The sequence below is a fragment of the Pseudovirgaria hyperparasitica genome, assembly GCF_010093815.1.
Source record: "Pseudovirgaria hyperparasitica strain CBS 121739 unplaced genomic scaffold EJ05scaffold_16, whole genome shotgun sequence".
Classification (NCBI taxonomy): Eukaryota; Fungi; Ascomycota; class Dothideomycetes; order Acrospermales; family Acrospermaceae; genus Pseudovirgaria; species Pseudovirgaria hyperparasitica.
Window position 1 is genome coordinate 605,039 of NW_022985564.1, and position 25,103 is coordinate 630,141.

The following is a 25,103-nucleotide window of genomic DNA, read 5'->3' on the forward strand; positions in this document are numbered from 1 at the left end:
GTCTATAAGCCGTCTCCACAAAGCTTCGAAATATCTTTCGGCATGTTTCATCCTTTCACGGTTCGCTCGTTGCCTCGTTGATCATGCTGACGTGTACAAGGACAAAGCTAGCATATACAATGAGGGAGACTAGTCTGTAGACTCTTCAGGCACAAGTCAGGCCGCAAAGTGTCCACAGACCAATGTCCTAGTATTGTGTGTATACAGTTTAAATAGGGTGAGTATGCTTACATGCTGATATGAGCAGATAAACCTTGGCCGCAGCACTTTGCTACATGCTTTATGGCACCTCACAAATTGAGCGTACGTCGTAGGCTTGTCAATCAGGAAGACCTTATCTTCACCAACCTTGGCATCGGTCCAGTCTGGGCTATTGCTGTTCTATTATACCTTATTTCACTAATCTATCATGTTCATCATCATCGTCGTCATCCGTCTCCTCTTCATACTCCTCCTCATCATCATCGTCACTCTCCTCCTCTGTCTCCTCGCTCTCTGTCTCCGTCTCCTCACTCTCTTCCTCTCCCGCATCGTCTTCTGCCAGCCAGTCATCAAGCGTCTTTTCTTTCACTCCATTCGCCTTATGTGGCGTAGCGACTGGCTCTGTTATTCCCGCTCCTCGATCGAGCTGTTCGCTTGCGCTAAGCGTCTTCTCGCCATACTCGACCTTGCTTGCCCCTATTGCATCACGGAGCCTTGGTCCAGGCTCGTCACCAGCCTTCACCCACTCTGGCAGATCCTTGTACCCGCGCAAGCCACTGACACCAACCTCGTCTCCAATTGCGAGACTAGCGCTACCCAATGTGTAGTTTTTACGCGCGCTTGATGGGTTGGGGATCTGCGGCACGGGCTTGGGTGCGAGAAGCAGTAATGATGCGAGGGCAGTCGAAGATGGCACGCTAAGTAAGTTGCGGAATACGCGCGCTCGGTCGCGTAGATTATAGGATGTATCGTAGCGGATGAGCAGTAAAGTGTGTTGCCATAAGAGGATGATTGGGTGCTCCGGAGTACTCGGAACCTCGGGTGAAGCTACATCGTCGGCCGTATCGCGGAAGCCAGCGTCGTCGCCTTCTAGTGCAGATGCAAATAGTGTCGAGCTCGTAGTTTCAACTAAATTGGTCTTTTCGTGAACCTGTGATTTATGTGGTTGTGTTTCATTCAAGTGATGCAAGTATACCTTGGCCGCGAGCAGCAGAATTTGCAGCTTCGCCGGCTCCTGCTCATCTGCAAAGCCCTTGACCAGGATGCGCAAAACATCAGGCGCAATGCTGTCACTCAACGAGCCATTCACAGCGGCAAACTCGCCCACGAGCCATATGATACTCGCACGAGCCTGCGGCGAAGTTGCCACGTCAAGGTGCTTCGCGAGCCGCACGACAGTATTCCGGTGCGCATCCGGATCGCGCTGTATGAGATGTCTTATGACCTCCAGCGACTCGGCAACGAGATGCGCGTCCGCCGTGCCAATATGCGCGAGCAACAGCCGTAGACAGCGGGCGCTCGTGCCTGGGTCCTGAGAGCTCTGCGCGCAGCGTCCGATCGCACGGACGGCTTCGCGGACGAGCGAGGCATCGTAGCTACTGCCGGAGCGCGAGAAGTGACTGAGTTCGGCGAGAATCAGACTTTGGAGGCGGGCCGGGGCACAGGGAAAGATGAGGGTCAGGAGTTCGAGTTTGAGGGTCCAGATCTGCGGGGAGTCTGTTGCGCGGATGAAGAAGTGGCGGTAGTGCGGGACGAAGAGTTGGGGGTGGAGGAGGCAGATCTGGACGATGTTGTGCAGGGCGATTTGTTGCATTGAGGTTGGGGTGCGCAAGAGGGCGATGAGAGGGCCGATGGCGGTGGAGATGTGGGTTGTATCGCCGAGGTAGAGAAAGCAGCGGGTGACGGCGACAACTACGGCGGAGTTGCGTGAAGAAAGAAGCGGTTCCATGGCGTTGAGTAGGAGGGCGAGGTCGGGGTCGAGGACGGCTTCGGTGGTGTATTGGGTGTCGTCGTCGGGAGATTCGTCGGAGGAGTCGTCGTAGAAGCCTTTGGTGCCTTTTGATGGTGCCGCGGCTGTGGGTTTCTTCACCCGTCGTGTTCTTCTTGGGAAGCATTTTCGTGCGTACACGAGCATTAATTGGAGGGTTGCCAATTGTCCCCACTCGTCCATGTCTACCAGTTTGCGGATCAAGCTACGATAGTGACCGTGGATAAGCTCAAGACGCTCTGGGCAAATCTCAAGGAATGCCGCAACAGCGGCTCCCACGACATAGTACTGCTTGTCACCGAGAAGAATGGACAAGTGTTCCAACAGCTGAGGCAGAGTGTTCGGGTCGAGCCGGTAGCATTTGGGTATTGCTAATGCAGCAGCTTTCCGCACGTAAGGGCTCATGTCTCCAACACCTCCTTTTATGCCTAGTGATACGATTTGGCTTATAACAGGAACCTTGATTCCTGACATTACTCGTAGCGCAAGAGCTCGCACTTGGGGGTTTGAGTCTCGAAGTGACTTTTGTATGGTATTAATGGACAAGAGTGCGGTGTCAGGCTCGGCTTCGGCATGGTGGAGGAGGTAGATGTATACCAGCTTCTTGATTTCGAGGTTTGGCGAAGCAATGTTCTTGACCACTGCACTGAAGAAGGGGAGGGTATGTTGGCAACGATAGGTCATCTATATTTTAATGAGAACGTGCCATTCGGAATGAAGCCTGTACACACAGCAATGACCCGTCGTAGACCTTCTAGCACTTCGCGCTCACTACGACTATCCAGAAGCTTCTTCAATTGCGCAGCAGGAGTTGTGCGAGTCGTTGTCCTGCGCATGTTGCTGGCATCGCGTGCAGCTTCGAGAGTCAGGTCTCGAGCTATTGGTCAGGTCAGTGGATGTCACACAGCGAGCAGCATGTAACGTACCTGTTTCCAGCATCCCAGAAACCCTAGAAAGAGACTCCATGGTGCTGTCCGGGTAACACGCCAATTAGCACAGAGTCTGAGACGACATGGAGGTGAGGTTGTTACCGGTATGTATATAGTGGGGGTCAGGCGTCAGGCAGGATTTTGTTATGCCTGAGGCACTCCGAACCTCCGTCTTCTCCGCAAACCACTCCAATTCAACAACACATCTCGCGCACGTGTCCCAAGGCCTGTGTATCTAATCATCACAACTCCTTGGTACATCGCAACATTTCGACCAAAATGCATGCTGTATCAGAATCAGTTGACTTGTATCGTGACGCAACATGACAGCCATACGCGCTCCATGTCCCATTGTCCTGGAACACGCAAAGCTTTTGCCTTTACTTATTTGGATATCGAACCATCGAAACACGAAGGTCACGATCTTGATCTGTGAGACTCGTTCCGACTTCGAGACGCGTATAATTCTGGAGCTACTAGCGACCGGTTCGAATATACTCCATCCTACCTTGGAGAGGCTCTCAAACAGCCGCTACATTGACCTCAGATTCTGCTCCACGGCAGAAGCATTACATGCATACCTTACTGCTTATAGTGTTAAGAGTACAGCAAGTATCGACGAAGACACCGAGGCTTCTGTCCTCGCTATTGTAGATCCCATCAAAATGCACGAAATGTCACCATTATATTCAGCGCAGGGACTCAGTAAGTTTTTCGCAGCTGCTGTGGATGCCTCCACTATATCAGGAGCGCAACTATATGTCGTCGAGTGCGCAGTGCCGCTGCTTCGATCAACCTCTATAGATATACCAATGGACGATTACAACGACACTCCAGCCGAGGCAACATCCCCGGGACTTGATCTCGAAGAAGTCTCTATTGCGACTGAGATCGACCCCTGGAATGCCGAAGTGCCCATTCTGAATGCAACAACCAGGACTTTTGGCCCCGGGCAACGTGGCTGGATGGGACGCACAGTGGGAATCAAGAGAATTGCAGCGAGATGGTGTATTTTCAAGCGATTGGACGAAACATAGCACTCCATCTGCGCCTTGAATCAAGATCCCATGTGTTGGCTACGATGTGACTAGAGTGTATTCCTCAGAATCGATCTGCTGCCTACAGTATCAACTTTCGAGACCTCGAAAAGATCTCTAGGATTCCTCGACTCTCCGTTTCGTAGTGAGAAGGTCCAGAATCGCATCATCCCTGTGCCTCGCAATCATTCCAAGATCAACGTCCACAACCATGTCTTGCACACTGTGATCGACCATCTGAATACCTTCCTCGGTCAGTGCTGTTCGATGCTCGTCCATGTCATCTAGCCACTCTTTGATCATAGGTCCAAGGTGGCGCTGGAGTTTTAAGAATCCGTCCTTACCGCCTCCCCCGCCCAGTACCTGGCTCATGAATGGCCCATTGATAGCCCATCGCGGGCCTAAGCTATTCGTCATCGCCGCATCAACATCCCTCGCCGACACTACACCGCGGAACACCAGGCTCTTAGCCTCGCGTATGACGGCTGCTTGCAGACGGTTGGCGACGAAGCCAGGCGTTTCTTGGTGTATCAGGATGGGGCTCTTCCCCAGAGATCTGTAGAACTCCAGTGCCGTGTTTGATGCGTCTTTGGTCGTTCCGGTGTGAGGAACGACCTCGACAAGGGGCATCAAGTGCGGTGGGTTGAAGGGGTGGCCGATCAATACGCGTTCTGGAGCCCTGTGGCACTGGTCGATGAACTGCGAGGACGGTATCCCGGACGAGGAGGAAGCGATGACAGTATTTGGAGCTGCTTTTGCGTCAAGTCGCCCAAAAAGCTGTGCTTTGAATTCCTTCTTCTCCGGAGCGTTCTGGAGTCTGATCAGTCCAATCCCGACGCATCCATATAGATCTCAGCATACCTCTTGGACGAACTGGACTTCATCCAAGTGATCGACGACATCGTCAACGAATCTGTAGTTTGTCGGTGAAGCATTGTCGCTGAGACCTATCTTCCTCATTGTCGGCCAAGTAGCCTGGATGGACTGGTCCAGTTTCTCTCGTGCACCTGGCGCTGGGTCCGAGACTACGACATGTAGTCCGCGCGCAAGGAAAAGCGCGATCCAGCTTGACCCGATCACACCTGTGCCGACAACACCGACAGTTCTAATATGGTCGGCCATGCTGTTATTTACCTGGACTTCACTGCACAAGGTTATGGACGTCGATATCTCACTCCGGGAACGAGGACTTTATCTGTAGACTAGCTACGAAACCTTAATCCGGAAGATGAAGAGTTTCGCTTGCAACAAGTCATAAGCATTTCGTGACAATTTCAACTGGAAAATCTTTGCATCAGCAATCAAGCACCCTTATCTGCGTCATTGTGCATGGCGACCAACTGAAATATTTATCATTCATGCATGAAGATAGCTCCGGGCCTTGATTCGGACCGGCTTGTAACCGTGACCGCCCAGCGGACATTGTGCACAAGTTGTCCAGAGATCGTCTTAATATGCAGCATCTCACTTCCCTTGGGAAAAGATACACGGACTTGTAGGCAACTCTAAACCCTGCAACAGAGAAATCTCAGCACCAAATCGAGCCAAGGCAAATGCAGTATGCAGGGGTAATGCATGTCTTCAAGTTATCGTACACTCTGATGACGTTCGAGCAACTAGCTATAGGAACACACTGACGCGCATCATTCTTTCCCCCGTGTCGAGGCTGTTGATCACATTTATTTCTAGGTTATATTCCCCCCGGAGGTTCCGTATGAAAATCCTGCACGAGTGCGGAGCATATAAAAGCGCACCATAGTATCGCGACAGTGAAGGCCAAAGACAAAAATCTCATACACAATGGCTCAGTCTATTTCCTCTTTCTACGGACCTGGCACTTCCGTGGATGATACCTTTACTCCTGTCCCTCAAGATGCCTCTCGAATCCTCCACGAACTCGCTGCAAAGACTCCTGGCTTCACATGTGATGCATCTCTCCTGAATGGCGTCAATTTCACCGGTAACGACCTGCCAGCCATTCCAGGTCCCATCAAATCCACTGCCGTCACTGCTGCGCTTCATGCCATGGCCGGTATTATAGGCCATCAGATACTCTCTCTGCGTGGGCAATCTACAGATAATAAGACAAGCATCAATACCGATGCCGTTAATCTCTTCTTCAATACACCGGCCGTCGCCAGTATTGATGGCATCGACGGTCCGGCAGTTATGCAGAACCCTTCCCTCCAAGCGCAACAAACTACTATGGGCTTCATTGGGGGCTCAAAACTCGACCTGCGCACCAGCGCCATATATCCGACGAAGACATTGAATACGTGGTACCAAGTGCACGGCAGCATGGACGCATCCTCCGTATTAAAAGCCTTGGATATCGATCCAACACAGACTGTCGACGAGAGAGAAGCGTACGAAATCATCAAGAAACGTACACTGGAGCTGGAAGCAGCGGAGCTCGAGCTACTGATGCTTGAACATGGCCTATGTGGAACTATTGTGTACAGCCCAGCCGGGTGGCGAGCAACGCGCATGGGGAAGGACCTGGCACGACACCCCCTCGTGAACGGTGGTATGGTGCCTTTAAGCGAAACGATTCCACCGCCAAAATTTGCGCCTCTGGACCCGAGTGACAGGAGGCCGTTGGACGGCGTCAAAGTCTTGGAGTTGGCGCGTATCATAGCAGCACCAGCGGCTGGTGCGATACTGTCTAGTATGGGCGCCGAGGTGATTCGTATACAGAGCAAGGAATTGCCAGAGTACGTGGTGAGTTATTCTATCTGTCTATCTGCGTAGTATAGCAGAGACTGATCGATCTCGAGCACGGCTGTCTAAGTCTCACGGCTGGAAAGAAGATGTACGATCTTGATATAAACAATCCGTCAGGGCATCAACAACTCATCGACCTGATGTCATCTGCCGACATAATCATCCAGGGTTACCGCATCGGCTCCCTTGCGCGTAGGGGCTTTGGTCTCGATACCGCTATCAAAATTGCGGCTGCGCGAGGCAAAGGCATCGTCTACGTTGACGAGAACTGTTACGGGCCCGACGGCTATTATGCCGAGCGGCCCGGCTGGCAACAGGTTGCTGATGCTGCGGCTGGAAGTTCGTATGTTATGGCAAAATCCTTCGGGCTTCCTGAAGGACAAGGCGTGCTGCCTTCTCTCCCTATCAGCGATATGTCGACGGGTGCACTGACAGCCGTGAATGCTATGCTCATGCTGCGAAACTGCATGGAGAAAGGAGGTGTATGGCATGGGACGTCCGCACTGACCGCATATAATGCACTAACACTAGAGCCGTGGGTCGGATTGTATGCCCCTGAAACGGTGCAGAAAGTCAAGGAAAGGTACACATTTCCGACGTGGGACGGCCGACTGCACGTAGTGGAGCTGTACTGGATGATGTTCAAGGCATGGAAGGAAGCGGGAGGCCTACTTGATCGCGAAGATATCTTCCAAACGTTTGCGGATAGTGCTTACGGGAAGAACCTGAGGATCTTGGCGCCGATTGTGAGATATCAGGATGAGAAGGCGACACCGAGATGGAGCTCGCCGCCGGAGCCGTACTGCTGCAGAACGGGTGTGCCACAGTGGGGAAAGTAAGCGGAGGGTTCTGATTGTTCATTGAACTTACTTCGCTGACAATGTGTATGATGTCCTTTGTATACCCCATGACGGTACACACCAGTGGCTGGAGCAATTCAGGGGTGAGCGGTCGTTATACCAAGATCGACTTTTAGGCAGAATAACGCAGTAAAAGACTCATAAGCACAGAACAAGTCTTAGATGTTTTACCTGACTTGACTGTTGCGCCCTCAGGGGCCTTAGTTAGGTGGCTCCTATCAAAATAATCTCATCTTTGCTCTCCGCGTACAGTTCATCCCAGGGAGTGCACCGCACTCACTCACCCGAGATCGGCCTCGGAGCTTCTCCGAAGCTCTAGTGGGCGGGGTCTATCGCTATCGCAATTCATGCCGAAAGTACAAACGAGTTCCTCGTCATCCTCAGCAATTGCCCTCTTCTGCACATATACATGCCTCTCCAGCATCTCACAAAGCAATTAATCCGCCGTCCAATCGCGCTCCTACACAGTTCCCGCCCACAACACCTCCTTACCCAACAACAGCTTACCTTCCACCCCTTCGTCCATCTCCGCACCATGACATCCACAATGGCCCAACGCCTCTCCGGCAAGACCATTGTAATAACCGGTGCCTCGTCGGGCATCGGCCGCAGCACCGCGCTCGAATTCGCACGCACATCGCCCCAGAACCTCAAGATCGTCATCACGGCGCGGCGCATCGATGCCTTGCAGGATGTTGCGGCAACTATTAAGAGCGAGGTGGGTGAGGGTGTGCAGGTGCTGCCGGTAAAGCTCGACGTGAGCAACGCGGACGAGGTGCGCGGCTTCGTGGAGGGTTTGCCCGAGGGCTGGAGGGATGTGGATGTGTTGATCAATAACGCGTGGGTTTTTTCCGTTGCTTGAAGTGAAGGGGACAGGATGCTGATAGTAATTGGGATTTCGCAGAGGGATGGTCAAAGGCGTTGCGCAGGCCCCTGAGATCGCAGAGGATGATCTGAACACCATGCTTGCCACCAATGTTACCGGGCTCATTAATATGACGCAGGCCATTATGAAGATATACAAGGCGCGCCCTGATGGTGGCCGTGGTGATATTATCAATATTGGGTCCATTGCGGGTCGTGAGCCGTACCCGGGCGGGAGCATCTACTGCGCGACGAAGGCTGCTGTCCGCAGCTTCACGGATGCGCTGCGCAAAGAGAACGTTTCAAATCGGATCCGCGTCATGTGCGTGGATCCGGGACAGGTAGAGACAGAGTTCAGTGTGGTACGATTCTATGGGGATAAGGAGAAGGCGGATGCGGTATATAAGTGAGTTGCACGAAGGTTCTAGGTGCAAGAGATGTACTAATCGATTGGATAGGGGTGTTGATCCGCTTACGCCAGAGGATATCGCAGAAGTCATTGTGTTTGCAGCTGGACGGCGCGAAAATGTCGTTATGGCGGACTCATTGATATTTCCCAGCCATCAAGCTTCACCAGCGCATATGCACCGAAAATCATAGGAGCGAAAGCCACATGAATCAAAATGACCAAGTGCTGGTCTTCAATTACTTTTGTTCAGCGAATCTATAAACCGTGTGCTCACGCATTGCATGTCGCCGTTCCCAGCTCAGACCACTCAGGCCTTGCCCTTCCTCCTCAATTCCTCTTCCTCTTCATCCTGGATCTGCTTATCGATCTTCGCGCCCTTGGACGGCTCATTGCCATGGCTCTTCGCCAACAGCGTAGGATCCTTCTCAATCATCTTTTGTTCCTCCGTTTTCTCGTCAGCCTCGCTCTCACGCTGTGACAACCAAAAACCATAACGTTAGCATCACTTCTTACAGAACCATGTTGGAATAATGCCAAGGTTCAATCGACGATAACAATGGACGACGTACCTTGCTTTCGCGCGCAAGCTTGTTCGCAATGCTGCGCTCATCCTTGGAGTCTAGCGCCTTGTGGCTGTGCTCCTTGCCCTCATGGAACCGCTCTTCTTTCTTCGCGTCCTTGATCTCGGAGTCTTTGTAGTTTTTCTGCGGTTGTGTTAATGATCGATGACGTGTGTGGATGTGCGTGTGTGTGTATACCTGGTCGCCGGCCTCGTAGATCTGGCTGTTGCCAACGTTGGATTGAGACATGATGATTGTGGATTGGAGATAAAGGTTCGGAGGCTGTGTATGATTGGAGGTGAACAGTGAGTATGTTAAGTGAGGATTTGTTGATGGGATTTGGGGAAATGCTGTGCGTCCTGGATCGAGATTTTGTAGGGGTTGAGGTGTGACGTCACTGGGTGAATGCGCGCATATGCCCCGCTGTATGATGATGCGAAGTCGCGTGCCCGTGCGCAGTGCAGTCGTGCATTCCGTGAAGGAAGGCTGTATTCATTGTATCATGTCATTTCAGATCTATAGTCTAGGTGGGTATCTTTCAAGCACTTCTCGTGCAATGTGGTTGGGCGTGTCTGTGGGACACAGATTCAAGGTCTATGAACGCCTGCTACAAGAATCCATTGCATCTACTTCCGTCCCACCAGGAAGACCTGAGCGCGGTGCTTCCGGGCTGCTGGTCTTTATTCCATCTCAATAGTTCCAGGAGGCTTGCTGGTCACATCGTAGACCACACGGCACACGCCGTCGATCTCGTTGACGATCCTGCGGCTGACCCTCTTAAGGAACTCTCCGTCAAAGGGATACCAATCCGCAGTCATGAAGTCAGTAGTCTCAACCGCGCGGAGAGCGATGACTTGGGCGTGAACACGCTGGTCGCCCATCACACCAACTGCTTTGACAGGCAAAAGTGCAGCAAAAGCCTGACTGATCTTACGGTAGAGACCGGCTTTCTTGATCTCCTCGATGAAAATGTAGTCCGCTTCGCGAGCGATGCGGACTTGCTCAGGGGTAACTTCTCCTAGAATGCGGACTGCGATACCCGGACCTGGAAATGGATGTCGCCACACGAGTTCTTCTGGTATGCCGAGTTTGGTTCCGAGAACGCGGACTTCATCTTTGAAGAGCTCCCGTAGTGGTTCAATGAGCTTAAGATGCATGCCCTCTAATAGCCCACCGACGTTGTGATGAGTCTTGATGGTAGCGCTTGGGCCTTTGAAGGAGATGCTCTCGATGACATCGGGGTAAAGTGTGCCCTGTAGAAGCCACTCGATCTCGCCAGCTCTGGATGTGTTCTGGGCTTCTTGTGCGATCCTCTTTGCCTCTTCTTGGAAAACCTCGATGAAAGTGTTTCCAATTACTTTGCGCTTTTTCTCTGGATCGTCTGTGATGCCCTTCAGACGGCCAAGGAAGCGCTCACTAGCATCAATGACGGTTAGGTTGATGCCAAGATGTTTTGTGAGGGTCTCCTTCACAGTCTGTGCCTCGTTGAGACGGAGGACACCATTGTCGACAAGAATTGCGTGGAACCTGTCTCCAATGGCCTCTTGCATGAGCTTGGCAGCAACAGTCGAGTCCACACCTCCACTGACTGCACCTATTACCTGACCCTTCTCGCCAACTAGGTTGCGGATGCGCTGAATCTCTTGATCAACAAACTTCCCCATAGTCCAGTCAGTCTTGGCTTTACAGATACCGAGCGCAAAGTTTTTGAGGACTTCGGTCCCCCGGGGAGTGTGAGTCACCTCCGGGTGAAACTGAATGCCGTAAAACTCTTTCTCTGTGTGAGCGATACCAGCGAATGGTGCATTCGCGGTAGTGGCTATCGTGACGAACTTGGGAGGAAGCTGTGCAAGCTTGTCTCCATGAGACATCCAGACTTCCATATCATTTTCCAGCCCTGTGAACAGCGCATCAACGTGCGCTGCCTCCGACGTGTGCCTCTGCACATTCAGATTCGCATGTCCGTACTCTTTCTTCTCGCCAGCAACAACGTTCTTTCCGTGGTGCCACGCCAGCATCTGCAACCCGTAGCATATTCCAAGTACTGGTACTCCTAGCTCAAAGACAGCGGGGTCAACATGAGGAGCACCGTCTGCATAGACGGAGTAAGGACTGCCGGATAGAATGACACCCTTTGGACTCCAGGACAGCTCGGCCAGCTTCTGAGTACATGGAAGCATCTCCGAGTAGACATTGAGCTCACGAAGTCGTCGCGTGATGAGGTGGGAGTATTGTGAGCCGAAATCGAGCACCAAGATGGTGTCGAAGGTCTTGTTCGGCTCAAGCGCAAGGTCGCCGTTGGACGTCATTTTTGGCGCGAAGGACTTATACAATTGATAGACGAAACCTAAGGGCAGGACGCGAAAAGTGCTTGAGGTGGGCGCGTCGCAACAAATTTTTGTGGAGGGGCAGCGGAGAGATACCTGAAGCTTAGTGCGCTCGTAGGGCTGAAAAAGTTCGAGTCTAGCTTCAAATTTGACCCCACACACTTAGATTCCAGTGAAACACAATCATTTGCTAGATAGATACCGTAAACACACAAGATCTTGAAACATTTACTGAACAGAGCATTCTGATTCACCAGTAAAGACACCACACCACCGCAAACTTTCAAAGACCTCAATTAGACTACAGGATGTCGAAGCGCAAGGAAGTCAACGGCGATGCGCCGGGCAAGAGGAAGAAGAATGACGATGAAGAAAGCGACGAGGCTCGTAGACCCTCCAGATGCGTACATGATGTGTAACTAATAAAGTTGCAGGACATGGAAGACATCCTCAACGTCGACTTTGAGTGGTTCGATCCGCAACCAGAGATAGACTTTCACGGTCTCAAGACATTGATGCGACAGTTGTTCGATGTTGACAACCAATTGTTCGACCTGTCCGCGCTGGCAGACCTCATCCTCTCACAGCCACTTCTCGGTTCAACCGTAAAATGTGACGGCAACGAGTCCGATCCATACGCATTCCTCACAATCTTAAACCTACAAACACACAAGGTGCGATCAATAACACCGCCATCCGTTGCCAAGCTCTAACGTTTCCCAGGACAAACCTGTCATTCAAGAGCTCACCAAATACCTGACCTCAAAATCCTCAAACAGCTCACTATCACAACTTCCCGAACTATTGTCCCCCACCTCGAGCGCACAAGTCGGGCTCATCCTCACAGAGCGCTTCATAAACGTTCCCTCGGAGGTGTCACCAGGCATGTACAAATGCCTTCTTGAAGAGATCCAATGGGCACTGGAAGAGAAGGAACCATACGAGTTTTCGCATTACCTCGTAGCCTCGAAGGTATACACCGAAGTAGAATCAAAACTCGACCAAGAAGACGATCGACCTACGAAGAAGAAGCGAAAGGATGGTGCGGCATCGGAGCTCTTCTATTTCCACCCAGAGGACGAAGTCCTGCATAAACACGCCATCGGCCACCATACATACGACTACACAAAGCAAGGCGACGAGGGAGCATCGGATTCGAAGCGCGCATTCTCGGAGATGGGTGTGAAACCACAAGGTCATATGATCTTGATAGAAGCGGCGAAATTCAAGGCCGCTGTCGAGGCTGTCGAAAGCTATCTGCAGCCATCGACATAGAGTAGACATGTAAAATAACTAGCCTGAAGACAATTTGGTCTATAATTTCTGACTCGCTACTATCTCGGCTCCATTGTGAAATGGGAGATGAAGTGCATGATATTGCTGCATCCAGCTATGGCAATCCCACAAAACCATCAAGCACCACGACAGATGCGGCATACCACTTACATTTGACACGCGCAGAACAGCATTCGCGGCACTTCCCTACTTCAAACTTAACATTGCAATAACAACTAGATCAGAAATACCTTCGCAAAAAAACCCCCCAACCCTCAAGCCCATTCCCATCCAATCCATGCTACCAGACTACCGACTCGCCAAAATGTGTGCAAAAGCAGTGTTCCATTCGCCCTTTTCCCTTACGACACACTCAACTCACAAAAGTCGCTACCGCGAAAAATTGCTCCATCCTTCCCTTCATATTGAGATTGATTGATGATGGGAGATACTAAACTTACATGCATCATACCACCACTAGCTAGGTAGTTAGGATACAGCTCAGCGATTTCAATTTACATTTAGTTCATATATAGGGTATAACATGACGAACTCGCGTAGAACTACCGGAGCTTCCGCCGAGTAGAAGTTACTCTACTATGGTGATTGCGCAGAACCGTCGTTGTTCTGAGCGAACAGTACTTTCACACGTTAACTATCACGCAGAATCACCAGTTAGTTGGCTATCTAGTCGCCGGTCTGCAGCACAAGAACATCGTCTGTAGACTTTATACGAGCAGCTATGATGGAAGCATCACCTCGACCTGTGTCACATATATAGAAATAAAGCACTCCAGATACGTAGAACTGTGATAGTCTAGACTGATTACCTAAAATCAAAGCTGCATCTGACCGCTGGGACTGCAGACTAATGACACGATCATGAAAATTTCATATCAGGCAGATAGGTAAGTGTCGTATCAGACCAATGACTATTGTGATTTGGGTATCATCATTTCTAACAAAACAAACAAAACCACCAACTCCAACGCTAAAATCATGACCCCATGCCTCCATCCCCAGACAAGACAGCCACACAACTTCTTCAGTATCCCCAAAGAGACCTACAGGGCCTTCCACTTCCCAGTAAGCCTACGCTCCCGAGCGGGGCTCGTGGTGGCACTCTCAAGCTTGCCACGCACACAGACGTAGCTGTACTGGGTCTTGAGATCCGCGCTGATCAGCACGTTCTCAAAGATTGGAAGGCAACGCCTCTTCTTGAGGAGGCGACACCAGGTGTCCCGCAGCTTCTTCGGGTAGGCCACTGGGGCAAAGTCCAGCACCAGGTCCGTGACGTTCCAGAACGCCGCGTTTTGCAGGCTCTGGCAAATGCGTCTGCAGAGCATGTCCACGGCGGGTGCGTCGTTGTAGATCATGTTCATCATCAACTCGCACCCGCCGACGATGATGCGGAGCTTGGCCCCGTCCAGTACCGGGCAGCCCGCCCACATGTCGTCTTCACGACTCCAGTTGACCTCTGTCACTGTGAGATTGGCATAGCCATCTTTGGACATGGTCAACGTCCCATTAGGGACATTTCCTTCTGGGAGCTTCTCCTCCCCAGCCTATACATAGTTAGAACCTTGAAACCTTCTGTTGGCTATCCCGAAAGTAGAGTGTGTACTTACCATGAGTGGCTCAACATTCTGCCGGGCAGCCGGGACAGGAGCCGGCTGCGTTACCGGGGTATACATAGCTGGGGCTTGGAAGCCCGTATACCCCATGCCAGTTCTCCCATGGCCCTGGGTCCTGGGTCCAATAAGCCCCCGAGGGCCCTGTTGGACAGCAGGAAACTGAGTGCCCTGTTGCCAGGGGCGTGACTGAACACCCATACCCTGGGCTGGGCCATTCAGAGGCTGGCCCGTGAACGGGCAGAACCGCGGACCAGCGCCGTACGGGAGCGGCACATTCCTTGACTGGCCGTAGCCAAAGGCACCAACCTGCGGGTTGATGGCCACATTGGCCGGAAACCCAGCCACCTGGGATGCCATCCCCGGGTATACCAGCCCGGTACGCATAGGCGCCGGGTTTGCAGGCGCCTGAGGCGTAGGCGCCGGGACGACAGGCGCCGGGATGGTGGGCGCCGGAGGAGTCTAAAACCACGCATTAGCACACATAATCCGTGATAGCTAATGGAACAGAACTTACCGGAACCAGACTCCGGTCAGCGGACCCGAGGTCCGTATTCGTCAGAAGCCTATCAAATAGGCCATGGTCATCGTCGGTGAACGACGGCAACTCTCCCAGAGCCTGCAAATTCTACGTTAGAACGTCGAATTCAAATGTGTCTAATGAAGCAGAACTTACAGATCCCCAAGGCTCTAGGGCGAGAGCGGCGTGGTCGTCCGCCACTGACGTTTCAAGCTGGGTGTCCGTACCGTTTGCCCAACTTTGCTGCTCCTGTCGAGCCTAGTACATGGGTATCAGTATAGTAGGTTTGAAATATCTCCAACAGAGGAAACCTACAGATCTCACAGCCGCTGGGTGAGCAGCGGCAGCTTCCTCCACCGACATCCCCTGAGTTGGGATGTCTACAGCGGTTTCCCCGTTCTGTTCCTCGCCCAGAACCTGGCATATCTGTGTCAGCATAGCACATAAGGCACGGATCTGGCAGCTCAAACTCACAGGGGCCACAGTCTGCACGCCAGCATTGGCGGCTTCGTCTGGCGACGCCAACGCCAGCGTGGTGTCTGAAATGTGAGCCGCGTTTGGCGGCTCATCCTCAGCCTGTTAGACGCGTGTTAGCGTGCCATTTGGGGAAGTTAAGAACAATGAAACTTACAACTGGTGTGCTGAACCTGTGACGACCCGCCCCTTCCGGGGTTGGGTCCTCGTCGTTGACCCAGTCGTTCATATTGAACGCAGGGTCCTCACCATCGTATACATCTACTGTATACATGGTGGTGTGTAAAAAAGAGAGCTACGTGAGCAGTGCAAACTGCTTGAAGCCGAGAAAGGGAGAGAGAGGGAAGAGAAGCCACGTGAGCAGGGTAAACTGCTTGAAGCTGCAAGGAGGAGCGGAGAGTAGAGATCTTTGTTCTAGACAAGATCAATTCGAGCCACTTTACAGAAGGTAAAATATGCACAGGGGAGGTGGTACTATTTAAATTAAATTTTTCGTTGCAGAGTCCGAAGCATCCGCGAGAATTTTACGGTGACTGGTTTGTCTACGTGTAGACCTACAGACCATTCCGTGGTAGGAGAGTGAAAAATTTGTGAACTAGCGACATCCATGGTGCTATCGCAAACAAAAAACCATAGATCCAGCTCTTGAGCCTGTGTCGGGACCAAGCGGGAATGCGTTTCGTTGGTAGTTGACGAAGGGGTGGGTCCACGTAAAAGGGGGGAGTTGTTCAGAGCGCGTCTTCGGATAGCTGTCGGATCTGGCGACGCTATTGAAGAACCAGCAGTCGCATCAGGCTGAAGCTGGTCATGGCGACAGTGATGCGTTTTCTGTTTCTTATGGAGAATAAATGATATGAATACTAATAAATGTTAATGAGGGACAGAATTGGTGGACTCTCGAGATCCGAGAATTTGCAGAGGAACATTGTACATAGACCATGAATACTGCTGCGCTCTCCGATAAGTATGGAGCCACCATCCATAGCTATCAATGAAGGCCTTGACGGCCACATCACAGGGAGTATAGTGAAGTCAGTCATGTCGATTGCGGGTCTAATGGCGAACGAGCCTCTGTCGACGAGGATATCCACGGGTGCGTTGACGAAACCTTTCACGATCACGAAGCCGACAATTGCCGGTGGAATTCTGCTCTCTAGGACATACGACTGGCGCGACATACGCAACTTAGGGATTGTAAGCAGCTACGATGCGTCTTGACACCCGTATTCATCTTACTGCAAGAGCTGTCTGGCGGCCAGAGCAATCCGAAAGCTGTAATACGCAGTGTAATGCCACGACTGACCTATCCTATAAACAGGACCCATGGGTTGTGTGCGTAGGTAGGTGGTAGTGTGGGCTGCGAGACCGAAGGTAGAGACGCCGCGGGAGGTCGAGGATCTAGCGCATGGTACGTTACGTGTATTCGATACTGAGGATGGTGAGTCAAAGGATATGATGAATTCTTTGCGCAGGGCGCTAGCAGTGCGATGAGCCATGGCCGACCTAGCGATGATGGTGGTCGTATGTTGAATGACTGCGTAGATTGGCCACAAGCATAGTAGTAAGACGGAGGACCAGAACCTAGAGTAGATGCTGCGCAAGCAAGACAAACAGTTAGACTCGAAGACTGTATTGGTGTACGGGTGGAGGTGGGCATTGATCTGGCGCCTCAATCAGCGTGAATGTGCAAGATTTAAGGGGTAAGGTGGCCGCCCCTTCCAGCTCCCAGCATGGCAACTTTGCTTCGTGCTTGCGCTCTGTGACATGATCAGCGTTGTTACGCGGTCAAGATGCGCGAAGTATGCGTAAAATGATAATAACAAAGACTAAGTTGCGAATAGAAGTTCCGCTCAAAGGCAGGAATTTGCAATTATGTCAATCCGATTGATGATGCTTTACTATGCTCGCCATTCCCCTCTCCTCCCTCCCGTTTCCTCTGCGCATCCTACAGAGGTTCGAAAGGTTCAAGGAAGCTCAGACTAATGCCACTGCAAGCTGTAAAGCATCACCACCGAAAAGCAGTAAATCATGCCACGTACCTTAAGAAAGCCGGTATTCATGGCGCGGAATCCTCACTTTCAGGCCTCACACCTCCACTGCCAAGCCTTCTCGTTTCGCCCTCTTATGTCACGATCGGTGTCCTTACGCACACTCAGTAGCGCGAAGCACTTCGATAGCGTAGAGTTCTCTCCCATGGCTCAAGTAAGGTCACGGCTACCCACGACAATGTAATGGCAACTGTGCAAAGATTGCAGACCACCAGACCTGCGACTCTGTGGGAAGGACTAAGTGTGTGAACATCGCGTTATTTGGGGATCGATTGCTGTGTGACTAGAGTGAGCCTTTCTCCAGTTCTGATACTTCAAATCGTAGTATATGTGCGCGACCATAGCGACATAACGAGCATGCATCCCTTCCGCGCCATAAGTCGTAGCGAGGGAGGCATTTCGTACTAGACTATCCTCCCTTGAGCAACATCTCTAAGCTGCAATTGACTTCCATAGACGTGGACACACTCTCCTTTCTCGAATATTTTTTTTTTCATTGCTGAACGATACTCGTGGACGGACCGCTTCCTCGGAAGCCTCGAATGCCTGAGGCCTTTCACGCCCGGTATGCTACTCTCTTTTCCCCCTAGCTCTTTCCATAATGTCTTAAAGTCTGCTCTTGCCCCTTCCGGTCGCCGCAGTGTGCCGGCATGAGGTGTGCGCCCAAGTAGTCTACGCACCTTCCTTTATAATCTGGCCTTCTCTCCTTTCCACAGCTCCAAGACGACGTTTCTCACACACATCTGCCACGATTATCTTGTTCTCATCCTACACATCTTTTGAGCAGACATGAGGTCTGTCGCTTGGTGTCTGGATGCTCGTCAATCTTTAGCCAACGAATGGCTCTCATAATGGGGCGGTCGGGTGTTTTTTTGAAGGGAAGTGGCCTTCGGCGATGTCACACCAGTCTATGTTATACACATGAAATTAACATACGTACAGCATGTCGGCTCTGCGTCCCTACTTCGTTCTTGGACTCGTCGAATCATCTCTATGGACTCCCACCACCGAGGTGTTTTGAGAGTACACGGCAGATGCCATGGATAGATCTCCTCATCGATATCTTAGACCGGCAGTATTCCTTTCAGCGACGTGCCAGAGTATCACCGCTGCAATGACACCCTGTTGTCCCGACCTGGCGATTACTCGATGGACATCAACACAGGAGCTGGGGCTCAGAGTCGTGTTCATTGTTGTGGCAACCTCACCGGCAAGAGCGTGATACTGCAGGCCATGGCGTGTTTTGTGGTCTGGACTCCAATGTACTGTAGAGTCAATCATCTACTCTGCTAACAATAAGGTCAATCATCCGGCTGAATTGCGATGTCCGACTCATACCATGATTTTGGAGGCGTAGGCCACTTGTCTGTAGGAGATAAGGGACGTGAGAGGCATGTCAAGGATCTTGGTGTGCTTCGTAGTAGAGAGATTCCTTCGCTATGGTCAGCCACTTCAAACGTAGACGGAGAACTGTGCTCTTTGGACAGAAAAATATGGTGTTTGTCCAGGTGATACGCTCATTCAAAACAATCAGAAAGATAAGGACGTCAATATATAAGGCAGTGGAATTTTGAAACACAATATCTTGTTAGCATATCTGTAGACCGGATCACAACGGAGTAGTAAGATCCCATGGCAACTATCTCCTAACAGCAGCCGGAAGTAATGCATCAGATAGTATACACCAAAACACCATGGTAGAGGTTATAGCTATAGATGACTACTATCCTAGATACGCCGCATTGCAGTAACCTGCGAGAATCCCGTGGAAACAACTCTTTGAGTAAGTTGCGCAACCAAGCTTTGTTTGATCGTGGTTCATAAGTGGCCGGTGCGGATATCTGAACACCATACAAGCTGCTGGTGTACCAGACAAGACATGCAGTCAGTTCTCAGAAGGCATATGGCATTGAGAGTCTTGTTTGCCGCCTGATGCCGCTGCACTGGGCGGCGGATACTCCAGCTGCGCGTTATGGGTCGACCCTAACTCTCTGGGAAGAAATTTTACTGCTTTGTTCATGTTGAGCTCAGCCCAGCCATGGAGTAGCCGTGCAGTATGCCAGTATCCAGGTCAATCCTGACTACTTCCCGGACGAAAACCTGGCCAAACTGCTCCATTCTCTTGCTGCACATATATGGACTCGAAGTCTTCTTCCATCAATCCCACGTGCATCGTGTCGAAAAATTACGATCTTGTGGACCTTCGTATCCAAATGTCAGGTGACATCCCAGCTTTTTTTCTCAAAGCTGTATGTTAAATGGAGTTCATGAGCTTCTGTACGACTTGTATACCTCGATGCGTCCTTATCAATTTGCACCTCTTCAGATTGTCTTAGGGTGGATGGGCGTAATCTGAGTTGGCGACTTGGCAGTCTCGATGCCAATCATGCAAACGAAATATCATTTGTGCGATGCCCAGGATTTTATTCGTTTGCGAAAAAAGGGGTTGAACTGTGGCTAGTGCGGCTGGGACCATAACACTAAGCCCCCAAATCCCGCCACAGTGCCGTGCAGGGATGGAGGCTCGGAAACGACGGGCCGCGCGCTAAGAAGCAACAACAAGCCCCTTGCATCACTTTTCTTGTTCTTCTCACTTCCTTCCGGAAGCCGAGGCAACAATAGCAACGGCGTTTTCGAATCGTGGGGCAATGCATTGTGATATGACTGCTTCATTTCACCCATGAGTATCATGCGAGACAAATATTGAAAGCAAACCATAAGCCGTGATCGACAGGCCGCACTTGTTTACTACCACACCGTAGTTCAAGACTTGACCATGCGGCGCCTTAGACTCCGGCCGTAACAAACGGCTTCGCCTGCATGTTCCTCCGTCTTCCCCACAGGAAATCCGTTGACACCTTTTACGCCCGTGACACAACGTATCCTCTGTTCTTCCACATCCCGACCTGTATCTATATATATATATATATATATGAGAAGCCTTCATTAATTATCCTAGCCCGCACGCGTCGTACCCGTATGTCTTGTCCACGGCCGACCTTTTACACTGACTCGGATAACTAAAGTCCGCACTTCTACCGTGTAAGACTGGAATATTTATTAGTCTCGTTACTCCTTTGTCGAGCCAGTCAACCTGTCGTCGTACAACAACAATCCAATTCACCACACGTCTTGTCACTCAGAATCACATTATCAACATGGGCTTCAAGAGTCTCATTCCACCTAGCTCGGTTCGGCCTCTCACGCAGTCCGAGACGAACGAGAGAAAGAAGGTCTTCGGAGTCATCTCGACTCGTATGGTAGTCGTACGTCTCTGATGCATGTTTCAGCCTATATCATGATGCTGATACAACATAGCAACTCCGTGATGCACTCTCCATTTCATCATGGCTTGCCCTCGGCGCAATCCTCCAGTCCATTCTCTTTGTTACGTTCGGCCACCGCGCTTTCATTCCCGCAGTCGCCCTCATAGGCTTCCGCATGATCAACGCCTTTCTCATCACCGTGGGCGTCAAAGCCAATCTCGAAATGCAGAACACGATTCTGTCGAAATTCTCCGCTCAGATTCCCCAATCAGACGGCACGTTCAGTGGAAGGCCAGCGGACGGGGATGTGGTTGTTCTTAAGATTGGAGCCCGCACCGATCAGTAAGCTTCACCTTCCTTCCTTGTCCCTTGCTTTCGTGCGGTTGTCGACGAGGTCTCGCCACATGTGCCGCATCGGAAGATACAATGACGTCCTACCCGTTGCAACTTGTACTCCCCAACCGAACACTTTCTCCAATGTGGCAAAGTCATGCAAGGCACATCCTTGCATATCCATTACCATGCCCCAATACCCTACAGCCACGCTATAAGCACACAACCGCGCGGCAGAGAAAACACCCGACTAACTCCATCCTAGCCCGCTCGGCCTGTTCGCCCCTGGCTTCAAAGTCCTTGGCGAGTACATGACAGCCATGCAAGCCTCCCTCGAAGCCCACGCGACACACTACTCCTACCTCGGCGGCACATCCTACTCCGGCATGGAGCGCGCCACCGGCAACGAATTCACCTACATCATGTACTTCAGCACCGTCGAGGGCGTGCACGCCTTCGCACACGACCCCTTGCACCGCGACGGCTGGGCCTGGTGGAGTAAGGCTGCTCACGACCACATCATGATCTACCATGAGCTGTTCAGAAGCAGGCGTGGCGACTGGGAGGCCGTTTATTCGAATACTCGGCCGATTGGCTTGGCGGCGACGCGGTTTGAGGGGAAGACGGGTGGTGGGACGGTGTTTTATAGTCCGGTTGTGGATGCGAATAGGGGGTTGTTGGCGACGAGTAGGGGCCGCATGAGTGGTATGGTAAGGGACGGGGATCAGAAGTTGCATGATGACTTGAATCGGGGGACGAAGTATGAGGCAGAGAGGGCGGAAGTTTGAGTTGCTGATTGCGAATGATGAAACCGTTGGAGTTAGCGTTTAGGAGGGGGTTTGCATGGATCGGATGTGGCGTTTAGACAAGGGTGGCTTATGAGACCATGCCTCACGACTTCGAACGACTGAACGATTTATGCTTTATGTTGACTCATCTTAGTCTTATCGTGTTAATCAGATACTCTAGTCCTATTCTAGCATTTCTGCTCTAGTCTCCTTTCAAGAATATCCTTGACAGATCTCTGCATGATGTAGCCACGTGCCAAGTACAAGCTTGATTGCAATATATCCCAACCACATCGGTTCCAAGATCTGAGCAAAATAGCCCAAAGCAGTCAGTCCCTCTCCAGATCATCGATGACTTCTCGACAACATCCGGTCCGAAATCCAACATATATCTCCCATAAGCGGTGTGATACATCTCTCCATCATCCGGTCTTACATATACGAGTAACCTCTATAAGACTTTCCCTCGCCAAATCCATACAACGAAGTGCCCATACCTCGAAGTGCATAGACAATCTAGTCATCCACCAAAATTAGCAACATAACAAATAAAAAAGAAAGCCTCGACCACCTCGTTTCAACAGGATAGGTGTGTCCACTTACATCGTTGGCCCGAACAGTCTTCTGCTGTCGAGCATCCACAATTGCCACGGCACGGCGAATTGTCTCGGTCAGACGGCTGCGCAGCGCGAGTCTGATTTCGGCGTATACACCACCGCTGATGCGTCGGACACCTCCTCGGCGGGCGAGACGGCGGATCGTGGGCCGATTCATGCAGCTCTGGATTGCATCGACGGGACGTCGGCTGTGTAGGACTCGTGTGTTAGTGTGCATCAGACAGACAAAAGATGAGGTAGGTGAGCGGTGAATTGTGAGACTGACCGATGGCGCTTCGCGCATCCAGCATTGCGCAAGCCGGTGCCACGACTGTTGAAGTGAGCCGCTTTTGAGAACTGAGGGCGCGGTGCATGGGAGCTGTTGCGGATGTCGACGCCACGAGCGAGCTGTGGAGCATTCAGAGGCGACGTAGAGGCTTGGTCAATTGCGTACTCGAGCTGCAGCGCACGAGGAGTTTGAGACTCGGAATCAGTGATGAGCGAATCGGTACGAGCACGAGTCTCTGGCTCGGGGCTGTCGAGGTAGGAATGCTTGGTAGACGAAAGCTGAGGGTAGACGTCAGTGAAGGCCAGATCTGCGTGGGCAGCGCGCGAGCGGGCAACTTCGTTGGAGCCGGCGGCGTCGATGATCTCGCGCTTCTTGCAGTTTTGAGTCTGCATGTTCTTGAGATATTCAGGCATTCTTGATGATGGACGGATCATGAGATCGCTGTTTAGGATTTGGTCTTGAAAATATGTATAGGATGGAGACGAGAGTGGTCAGCGAAGTGCTGTCACATATTTATGCTGTTGCATTTGCGCCCAATTGTCATGGCTGGGCTCCTCTGTAGGACCACTGCTCTGGGAATCAAGCTGAAGTGACATTGGAGGTACCGCAGTGGACGAATCAGAGGTTGAGAGGTCTAAGTGAGCAGAATAGGAGAAGTGAATTGGGAGAGTGAACAGACCGAGAAAGCGGTGAGACTCCCCTTTCTCAAATTAGATGCAACGATTAATGGAATGAGCTCACCGGATTTGCTTAATATAAGTATATCAAAAAGTGAATCATGTACGAGACATTGCTACTCAGCGACGCATAGGTGTCAGTGGTCGCCGGTGATCATGTTTGCTGGAGCTTGGATGCATCTCCAACACTGCATATTGTGGACTTCTCACGTGATACTTGCTCACTGATATCACGTTGTTTTCTTCGACAAATAAGTTCGCCTCGGTTTTCCGTCCGACGTTTACTGCTGCTTGGCCGAACTATGGGTTAGTCTTTCCTAACCATTATCGCAAAACTTTGTAAAACCGATGAAATTTCTATTTATGGCCTTGCCCGAAGTCACAGAGGTACAATTAGTCGAATAACAATCCTAGTCCGATTTTAGGAGGTATCTCGAATTACCGTCTTTAGCTTAGTGAACCACACTGGACGTTGAAGCCCCATGCACATGCTAAAGAAATAGAATGAAAATGGAGAAAAAAAACCACACCTCGCCAAAAACCCGAGATCGCTAGGAAGTTCGCGGGCGACTATTTCAGACTAAAACCATGACTTCCAGAGAACTGAAAAGTGAGACCCCATCAATTGTGAGTGAGGAACCTTGGAAATCAGTGAATATTGTTTGGGTCCCTTTCTTTTAATTACCTAGACATGGTACGGCTCGTTGTGATTGTACGGGTTTCCGGTGATGGTCCTGGTTCCACGGAATTGGAATATATGGCTGAATCCGCAACGGATCTCTCGGGATAGAAATAAATCAAGGCGTTTGAGCCATTCGCTATGCCTTCTAAAATCTTATATAAAGAACCGCTGTTTCCAGATATCGAATCCTCTCACATCACAGCAATCTTCCTAAAAGTACTGAGATCACGCAGACCTTTACGCTTCATTTTCAATCACTCGTCATAATTATTCATCATGTCTACCTTCATGTTCATCCTGTCGGCCAATGTGTCTGATAGCCTGGCCAGTCAGGCACCATGGCTTGTGCTGGCCGTCAGCATGATAATAGTGACCCTTTGCGTTATCTATCCCCTTGCTACGGTCACAGGAGTACAGTCATGGTTTGTCTGCTCTGAGAAGCCATGTGAGTTACGAAGACCAGTGCTCTCCAGGACGCAGAGAAAGAGGGAGAATAGGCGTCTCATAAAGGATATGAACCGTGCTGTACCACACGGCTCAACAGCAACAACAGCCAAAGAGGTAAATCACATGACTGATGAGTTGAATATCAACTGATCATTTGCAGTCCTCGAAGTTAAGTGTTGATACTCCATCGTCGAGTAACAACACGGGCCTGAGCATGAAGCAGTTCTCCACTGCTAATCGCTTTGATATATTGGCTGAAGAGGGTTCAGGCAAGGCTCTCACAGTGAAGGAGAAGTCTGCATTTGGCATCTCAGCAGACCAGAGCAGAGTTGCCAAGGGTTTCGCATTAGCCAGAAACTCAGCAGTGAAGAAGGCCATGAAGTTGGCTGTATCAAAAG

The 25,103-nt window shown here is 51.1% G+C and overlaps 11 protein-coding genes across 11 annotated transcripts; 5 read left to right on the top strand and 6 right to left on the bottom strand.

Annotated features, from left to right (window-relative positions):
• Positions 1 to 391: 391 nt before the first annotated feature.
• Positions 392 to 2,935, bottom strand: EJ05DRAFT_494470 (AP-3 complex beta3B subunit; the record flags this gene model as incomplete). Its single annotated transcript, XM_033746198.1, has 3 exons — positions 392 to 2,653; positions 2,701 to 2,846; positions 2,896 to 2,935. 3 exons carry the CDS (start codon positions 2,933 to 2,935, stop codon positions 392 to 394), a joined length of 2,448 nt encoding a protein of 815 aa, XP_033597000.1.
• A 156-nt stretch (positions 2,936 to 3,091) lies between these two features.
• EJ05DRAFT_144833 (uncharacterized protein) lies at positions 3,092 to 3,994 on the top strand. The gene has a single exon (XM_033739269.1). It carries the CDS (start codon positions 3,222 to 3,224, stop codon positions 3,933 to 3,935), a length of 714 nt encoding a protein of 237 aa, XP_033597001.1. The 5' UTR covers positions 3,092 to 3,221; the 3' UTR covers positions 3,936 to 3,994.
• EJ05DRAFT_520679 (uncharacterized protein) lies at positions 3,994 to 5,057 on the bottom strand (the record flags this gene model as incomplete). The annotated part of the gene is made up of 2 exons (XM_033748745.1): positions 3,994 to 4,745; positions 4,797 to 5,057. The coding sequence occupies 2 exons, from the start codon at positions 5,055 to 5,057 to the stop codon at positions 4,053 to 4,055; spliced, it is 954 nt and encodes a 317-aa protein (XP_033597002.1). The 3' UTR covers positions 3,994 to 4,052.
• Positions 5,058 to 5,735: 678 nt separating this feature from the next.
• EJ05DRAFT_504084 (CoA-transferase family III) lies at positions 5,736 to 7,498 on the top strand (the record flags this gene model as incomplete). Its single annotated transcript, XM_033747516.1, has 2 exons — positions 5,736 to 6,656; positions 6,713 to 7,498. The coding sequence occupies 2 exons, from the start codon at positions 5,736 to 5,738 to the stop codon at positions 7,496 to 7,498; spliced, it is 1,707 nt and encodes a 568-aa protein (XP_033597003.1).
• Positions 7,499 to 8,054: 556 nt separating this feature from the next.
• EJ05DRAFT_494472 (NAD(P)-binding protein) lies at positions 8,055 to 8,983 on the top strand (the record flags this gene model as incomplete). Its single annotated transcript, XM_033746199.1, has 3 exons — positions 8,055 to 8,359; positions 8,424 to 8,789; positions 8,842 to 8,983. The coding sequence occupies 3 exons, from the start codon at positions 8,055 to 8,057 to the stop codon at positions 8,981 to 8,983; spliced, it is 813 nt and encodes a 270-aa protein (XP_033597004.1).
• Positions 8,984 to 9,016: 33 nt separating this feature from the next.
• On the bottom strand, positions 9,017 to 9,816 carry EJ05DRAFT_144931 (uncharacterized protein). The gene is made up of 3 exons (XM_033739270.1): positions 9,551 to 9,816; positions 9,362 to 9,496; positions 9,017 to 9,264 (listed from the first exon to the last, which is right to left on the bottom strand). Exons 1-3 carry the CDS (start codon positions 9,599 to 9,601, stop codon positions 9,100 to 9,102), a joined length of 351 nt encoding a protein of 116 aa, XP_033597005.1. The 5' UTR covers positions 9,602 to 9,816; the 3' UTR covers positions 9,017 to 9,099.
• A 23-nt stretch (positions 9,817 to 9,839) lies between these two features.
• On the bottom strand, positions 9,840 to 11,759 carry EJ05DRAFT_479528 (GMP synthase subunit B). The gene has a single exon (XM_033744688.1). It carries the CDS (start codon positions 11,659 to 11,661, stop codon positions 10,033 to 10,035), a length of 1,629 nt encoding a protein of 542 aa, XP_033597006.1. The 5' UTR covers positions 11,662 to 11,759; the 3' UTR covers positions 9,840 to 10,032.
• Positions 11,760 to 12,116: 357 nt separating this feature from the next.
• EJ05DRAFT_443395 (uncharacterized protein) lies at positions 12,117 to 12,954 on the top strand (the record flags this gene model as incomplete). The annotated part of the gene is made up of 2 exons (XM_033742084.1): positions 12,117 to 12,353; positions 12,403 to 12,954. The coding sequence occupies 2 exons, from the start codon at positions 12,117 to 12,119 to the stop codon at positions 12,952 to 12,954; spliced, it is 789 nt and encodes a 262-aa protein (XP_033597007.1).
• Positions 12,955 to 14,018: 1,064 nt separating this feature from the next.
• On the bottom strand, positions 14,019 to 15,853 carry EJ05DRAFT_514021 (uncharacterized protein; the record flags this gene model as incomplete). The annotated part of the gene is made up of 7 exons (XM_033748490.1): positions 14,019 to 14,519; positions 14,583 to 15,047; positions 15,103 to 15,204; positions 15,262 to 15,363; positions 15,421 to 15,522; positions 15,580 to 15,681; positions 15,737 to 15,853. 7 exons carry the CDS (start codon positions 15,851 to 15,853, stop codon positions 14,019 to 14,021), a joined length of 1,491 nt encoding a protein of 496 aa, XP_033597008.1.
• A 4,686-nt stretch (positions 15,854 to 20,539) lies between these two features.
• On the top strand, positions 20,540 to 22,195 carry EJ05DRAFT_479530 (uncharacterized protein). The gene is made up of 3 exons (XM_033744689.1): positions 20,540 to 20,893; positions 20,946 to 21,235; positions 21,492 to 22,195. Exons 1-3 carry the CDS (start codon positions 20,786 to 20,788, stop codon positions 22,012 to 22,014), a joined length of 921 nt encoding a protein of 306 aa, XP_033597009.1. The 5' UTR covers positions 20,540 to 20,785; the 3' UTR covers positions 22,015 to 22,195.
• Positions 22,091 to 23,312, bottom strand: EJ05DRAFT_520684 (uncharacterized protein; the record flags this gene model as incomplete). Its single annotated transcript, XM_033748746.1, has 3 exons — positions 22,091 to 22,530; positions 22,618 to 22,819; positions 22,897 to 23,312. 3 exons carry the CDS (start codon positions 23,310 to 23,312, stop codon positions 22,447 to 22,449), a joined length of 702 nt encoding a protein of 233 aa, XP_033597010.1. The 3' UTR covers positions 22,091 to 22,446.
• Positions 23,313 to 25,103: the final 1,791 nt, after the last annotated feature.